Raw genomic sequence first — 6814 nt, 5'->3', positions numbered from 1 at the left:
CCAGGTGAAATGTTCCCGATCCGCCTCCGACCTCAAGCAGCTCAGTCTGTCGTCTTATGTCTGAGCTGTTTCATCACATTTTACTTTCCTGATTCAAGACTTTGTGCCATTTTAAAAAGTGATGGAATGATTTCACTGACAATCACTGATGATGATTCAGGGATTTATTTACAGGAAATTATTAGGAAATATATTTATGTGTGTACCTTTGACTTTATTCAATTATTCTGTGGAACATTTGAATTTAAATTTCTCGTTACACAAAATCAGCTGATTCCTTAAAGCATCGACTGCTTGGTTTTCATCATCACGAGAACTTCAACAAGTTCCAACGGAACTTTACAAATCCCCCCACACCTCCTCCTCCTCTTCCTCCTCCTCTTCCTCACACCACCTCCTGAGTCCAGTCTGATGATGGAGGGTGAAGAGTCTGCACCCAGCTCTTCCTCCTCCTCCTCTTCCTCCTCCTCCTCCTCCTGGTCAGTTCCCTGAGTCCAGTCTGATGATGGAGGGTGAAGAGTCTGCACCCAGCTCTTCCTCCTCCTCCTCTTCCTCCTCCTCCTCCTCCTGGTCAGTTCACCTGAAGCACAATCACAAAGAGAACAGCACCACACACAGCAGCTGCTACAGCTCAGGTTTTGAAGCCAGTTCACAGGTTTAATAAAACTTCAGACCGAGTCTGAATCATCTGTAGACCTGCGGAGAGGTTCAGAGCCTCCTCCCCTCTGATTGGCTGAGAGGCTCAGAGCCTCCTCTCTTCTGATTGGCTCACAGACCTGTTGTTACTAGAGCTCCAGAGAGAAGCCTGAGAGAGGAGATGTGAAACTACAGAGACGGTTTTTATATCTTCTGATGGATCAACACTTCAAATAAAACACAGAAGAAGAAGAAAATATGGAGCTTTAACTTATTAACTACCAACCTCTGTGATTACTTCACTAATTAAACCGACAGTATCTTGTTAAACGACGTTTGCTCATTATCACATTGATCTGTCCCTGAAGCTGCAGCTCAGACTGAACGTGAAACATTCAGAAACAAAAAGGAAAAATAATGATCTGAATCATTTGGTCTCTGGTAAAAATGAGAAGATGGAATTAGATAGAAGATAGTTTTCTTCATAGAGGCAGAAAATATGAAAACATATAAATATAAATATATAACAAACAACAGAAGCAAGACGTGCCATTAGTTTCTTTAATAATTCTTTTCCAGTACAAGATGCTGCATCACCTCCGTCTTTTTTGCTGCTGTTTTTTTAAATAATTTTATTAATTATTTTAGGAATGACATTATCAATAGAAGATTTGTACACAGTGAGCGATCTGGACAAGGGGGAGGGGGGGGGGGTCATCCTTTGTGCTGATGTGTTTGGTCCTGTTCATGTTGGAATGATTTTAATTTTTCTGCTACAAAAACTAAATCAGCCAATTATCAAAACGACAAAAAGATCACTGTGGTCTGTCCTGATCAATCAATCAATCAATCAATCAACACTGGTCAATAACAAATATCAAAATGCTGATATCAGGTTTTTAACAGTACAGTAACAGAGTGAGTTCCCACACCTGGAAGTACAACACTAGTAAACTGGCAGCAAGTACTCAAAAAGAAATACTCACAACTCTGTTGGCAAAAGACTGACATGAACTTTCACTGCTGAGGAACCTGAACCAGGACTCCGCCCACCACACACCTGTTCACCTGTCGCTACTTTCCTGATTTCCTGAAAGTGAAAACTGAAGTTTTCACTGTTTTTGTGCGACACTTTTGTTTCATTATGTTTTATGAAAAATTTGATTTTTTTAAAATCAAATCAAATATTTAACAATGAATAAAGTGAAAAGTTCAACTCAGAGTCAGAACAATCAAAACACACACACACACACACACACACACACACACACACACACATACACGAATTAGAGCAACTAATAATTATTTTCATTATTGATTAATCTGCTCATTAACCGATTAATCGTTTGGTTTATAAAATAGTGAGAATTGATTGTGTCTCGTCACAGTCTCCTGACACCTCAGTTTACCGTCAGCTTGACTTCCTAGTGATCGACCAATCAGATCGACTGTTACTGATGCGCAGCAACCGGCTGGATCAAAGTTTGAGCCACGAAACGTGAATCAAAAACGCAGCGACATTAACCTTCATTTTCTCACTGAACGACTCAGTATGAAACTTTTCTTTCCTGCTGATGTTTATTATTGTTTATTATTTGTTGTTTATTTGTTGTTTATTTATTGTTTATTTGTTAATGCTCTCACACACAGTTCAAGACGCTGCGTTAGTTGTCAGCCGACGTTGCTAACGACATGAACCTGGACTTGCTTGAGGCTACGTCCACACAATGACGCTATGTACGAAAATGAACTCCGTCTCGACTAACACACATGACCGTCACCTGCACTGAGCATGTGAGATCCGGTGTAAACAGGAAGTAGATTGTCTGCTCTGCAGTTGTAGCATTAAAACAGAATGTAAGTGAACAACAGCTGCAAAGACAACAAGGTCAGTGACACTGTCATTCATTATCATGTTGTATTCACCACTGGTAGTCCAGGCTGATGACAGCCAATCAGGAGAGACCGTGGATGTGACCTCATCGTTTACAAAGGTCTCAGTTTCTGTTCAGACTACAACACAACCCCAGAGTTTTCAAAATAAAACGGGGCTAACAGAGTTTCCAAAACTCTCTGTTTTAAGGCCTGAGGACTGAGTCGTGTGGACGGAGGAGGAAACGCAGAAGAGATGAGTAGTGTGGACTAGTGACGCCGCCATCATCTGTTTTGCCACCGATACGATCATTTATGAGTGTGATCGGCTGATACCGATCGTGTTTGTCATCATTGCAGACGTTCCATCAGTCTCTCACACACGTTTTATTTTGGCGGGGCTTCACTACGCAGCTCACGGAGCTTCTCTCGGAGGATTAACAGCTGATCGGTTTGGAGGTGATCAATGACTAGGAGCATTAATTCACATCCACCCATCAGGTATTGTTAATGATAATCAGCAGCCGATCAATAGGAGTCTCTCTAGTGTGGATGTCACCTGAGGAACAGGTGTCATCAGTGGGCGGAGTCCTGCTCAGTTTCAGTAAAAAAAAACAAAGTTCTCAAACTTGGTCACTGAAGTTTTTGTGCTTGTGTTTCAGTGAGTTTCCTGGTCCTTGAGACTCACTGCGGTTCAGACCAGTTTACAGATTATCTACAAGCCCCTCAGTGTCACACCCACCCAGACACACAGTACGTAACATGTGCACACACACAGACACTTGCATAAGAGCAAATCAGTCAGAGTCCACCCTGCCCACAGATATAATGCAAAAAGAGCACAAAAGGTATGAAAATGTAAGAAAAAATTCATAAGGAAAAAGATTTATAGATATTTATAAAAAAGGAATAATACTTTGTTTGTCCGAGGTTAAAGGGTGTGTTCTTTCTTTAGCTACTGTCACTGCCCATGGTGCTGCTGCTGCTGCTGCTGGTGCTGGCCGTGTCCGCTCGCTCTCGCTTGTGGATTTGCTCGTGTGCTTTGAGGTGACCCGACTGGCTGAAAGTCTTCCCGCACTGGGGGCAGGCGTACGGCCGCTCCCCGGTGTGGATCTGCTGGTGAGCCTTCAGGTGCCCGAGGCGGCCGAAGCTCTTCCCGCACTGCGTGCAGCCGAACGGCCGCTCGCCCGTGTGGATCTTCTCGTGGGTTTTTAGAACGCCAGAGTTGCTGAAAGTCTTCCCGCACTGCGAGCAGGTGAAGGGCTTCTCGCCCGTGTGGATCTGCACGTGGTTGCGGTAGCTGGTTTCCTTGGTGAAGCTCTTGCCGCAGTGCTGGCAGCAGAACGGCCGCTCGCCCGTGTGGCTCAGCTGGTGCGCCTTCAGCTCCTTCGACTGGCCGAAGCTCTTCCCGCAGGTGACGCAGATGAAGGGACGCTCGCCGGTGTGCAGTCGCTGGTGCGACCGCAGGTCGTCGGCCTTGGTGAATCCTTTGGGGCAGTGAGCGCACACGTACGGCTTCTGGCCCGTGTGGATCAGCTGGTGTCGTTTGAGGTTTCCTGCCTGGCCGAAGCTCTTGCCGCACTGCGAGCAGGTGTACGGCCGCTCGCCCGTGTGGATGCGTTGGTGTGTTTTCAGGTTTCCCAGTGTGCTGAAGTTCTTCCCGCACTGCGTGCAGGAGAAAGGCTTCTCCCCCTGCATGTTACGGGGTTTCCTTACCGTCGGGCTCTGGGTTTTGGTCATGATAACCAGACTCCCTCCTCCTCCCGCCTGCCCGGTCGCCGTAGCCTCCGCCGACGTCTTCCCCTCCGCGGCGGGCTGCAACTCGTACAGCGCCCCCCCTCCAAACTCAGGGTCCAGTTTGCCCATGCCGTCCATCAGCAGGGCGTCGGGGCGGAGCTTGTTGAGCTCGGTGCGGAGCTCGGCCATGTGGATGGACTCCAGGCCGTTGTGCTGCAGGTGGGCGGACATGGCGTTGGACTCGGGGTACTCGGCCTTCAGCGAGCTGAGCTCGGCGGTGTAGTAACACTGCAGGTCCACGTGGTGGTCCGACTTGATGTACTCCAGAGTGTCTGTCACCTGCAGGAAACAAGCAGCGTCAGTCAGTTTTTATAAAAAACATGAGAAAACATGTGACCGTGTTACATTTTAAAAGGGGAGGGGTCACACATCTTATTTGGTGATTATAATAATAATATATGATAAAAGTATTAAAGAGCACCTTTAGGTCACAGGCTCTTTACAGTCTGATTACACCTGGAACATTAAACTGATGGAGTCTCATACAGTCCTGCAGTAAATCCTCCTTCATGAAGGTTTAATCTTCAGTTTGTGTTAAAACAGATTCTACTGACAGAGGTCCTGCACACCTGGTCCTGACCAGGGAAGTCCTGGTCTCAGACTGGCTCTGTTCTGTCCTGTAAAGCAGGAGACACTTAGTGTGATCCAGATCAGCTGTAATCAGGTCTTTGTTTAAAAGGATTTGAGGCCATCAGCTAATGATCTTAAGATCTGGAGACTCTGAGCTCACCAGGACCTGATCCTGAACCAGGACCTGATCCTGATCCTGAACCAGGACTTGATCCTGAACCAGGACCTGATCCTGAACCAGGACCTGATCCTGATCCTGAACCAGGACCTGATCCTGCACCCACGACGTCTTAGATTTTAACTCATCTATTCACACGACTCTCCAGACCCTCAGACGGTGTTAGAAACGCTACTGGACCAGTTTTATTTTGAAGCTGTGGTGTTTATTTTCACAGAATTAAAGTCTTAAAGCTTCGGGCTGATCAACCGCTTCAGTGGAGAGGTGACCCACAGGGTCTCATCATGCAGGTGAGACCAGGTGAGACCAGATTTGACCAGGTGAGACCGGGGATCTTTTACCTGAGAGATGTAGTCGAACACGGAGCTGGGCTCGTAGTGCGACTTGTAATCCAGCTCTGTGACGTCGCTGTGGTGGAACGGGCCCAGGTGGTGGTTGCCATGGTGACCATGATGCTCTGACTTGATGTAGTCGAGACCGCTGATCTCCATCTTGATCTGGTCCTGGCCTAGCTCGGCGGTGGACAGCGGCTGGATCTCGGACAGGTCCACGGTCCTGATGGGCTCCAGGTCTCCGTCCTCCGGCTCGCTCTTCACGCACGGCAGCATCACCAGCGGCTCAGCGATCTCTGCCGCCAGCGAGCTGAGTGTGGGCGTCGGGCAGTCAGAGGAGAGGAGAGCCAGAGTGGGCGCTGGCGCCGAGGCAGCGGGCCCCGGGCCGCAGTCCACCTGCAGGGAAGGGTCCAGGGGCGGGGGAGGGGAGCCGCACTCAGGGGGCAGGCCGAGGCTCAAACACTCGGTCTCTAAGTCTGTCATGGTGAGGGGCGGAGCTAATCCTCCTCACCTCACTCTGTTCAACACCTGAAGTATTGCTGAGGTCCACCTTCTTCCTCCTCCTCCTCCTCCTCCTCCCTGACTCCTTCCTCCGCTCCCCCCTCAGCTGCTGAAGACAGCTACCTGTCCTGAGAGAGGAGGGGCTGAGAGGTAGGGGGCGTGTCCCTGAGAGCCTCCTCTGGTAATCCAGCAGCGTCACCACCCACACCTGACGGGGACCAGCCTGCAGACACATAGGTGACATCACAGTGAGGTTCACACACATCATCATCATCCTCCTCCTGTCTGTGACTCTCATGGTCACACTGTACGGACCAATCACACGGCAGCATCACAGAGCCAGTGATAATTCCAATAAAGTTTATTTAAAACAAGATGGCCTCCGCGTCATCCACAATTTTAACAGGTAGAGTCTGAAACCACTCTGCAGTCTGAATGTACCCTATATAGTGGACTCTCAGTATCCCACAATGCATTGTGAAAAGTACTGTAGAAAACAATATAGACGCAGCAGGGCGTGTGGAGTTGAGACACACAGAGAGAGAGAGAGAGAGAGACAGAAAGAGAGAGAGACACAGAAAGAGAGAGACAGAAAGAAAGAGAGAGACAGAGAGAGAGAGACACAGAAAGAGAGAGACAGAAAGAAAGAGAGAGACAGAGAGAGAGAGACACAGAGAAAGAGAGAGAGACAGAAAGAGACACAGACAGACAGAGAAAGAGAGAGAGACAGAAAGAGAGAGACACAGAGAAAGAGAGAGAGACAGAAAGAGACAGACAGAGAGAGAGAGACAGAAAGAGAGAGACACAGAGAAAGAGAGAGAGAGAGAGATGGTTTCAGTCACAACCAGTGTCTCTCTATGCTTCCTAAAGATCTACGGCCATGACGTGGTCAGACCACATCAACCTGCAGACGACTGAACCCCCCCCC

The 6814-nt window shown here is 48.2% G+C and overlaps 1 protein-coding gene across 1 annotated transcript in view; it reads right to left on the bottom strand.

The window, feature by feature from the left end:
• Positions 1-1183: 1183 nt before the first annotated feature.
• The window catches only part of LOC111652534 (uncharacterized), a 10355-nt gene continuing 4724 nt past the window's right edge, over positions 1184-6814 (bottom strand). Inside the window, exons 2-3 of the mRNA XM_023402816.2 lie at positions 5395-6109; positions 1184-4584 (exon numbers count right to left, since the gene is read on the bottom strand). Coding sequence (XP_023258584.1) covers positions 3460-4584; positions 5395-5868 — 1599 coding nt within the window. The 5' untranslated portion in view covers positions 5869-6109 and the 3' untranslated portion in view covers positions 1184-3459. The remainder of the gene's footprint in view (positions 4585-5394; positions 6110-6814) is intronic.

The sequence above is a fragment of the Seriola lalandi genome, unplaced genomic scaffold (assembly GCF_002814215.2).
Source record: "Seriola lalandi dorsalis isolate HSWRI2012SDOR001 ecotype SW California unplaced genomic scaffold, Sedor1 jcf7180002054026, whole genome shotgun sequence".
Classification (NCBI taxonomy): domain Eukaryota; kingdom Metazoa; phylum Chordata; class Actinopteri; order Carangiformes; family Carangidae; genus Seriola; species Seriola lalandi.
This window is presented reverse-complemented; position numbering and strand designations above follow the sequence as displayed.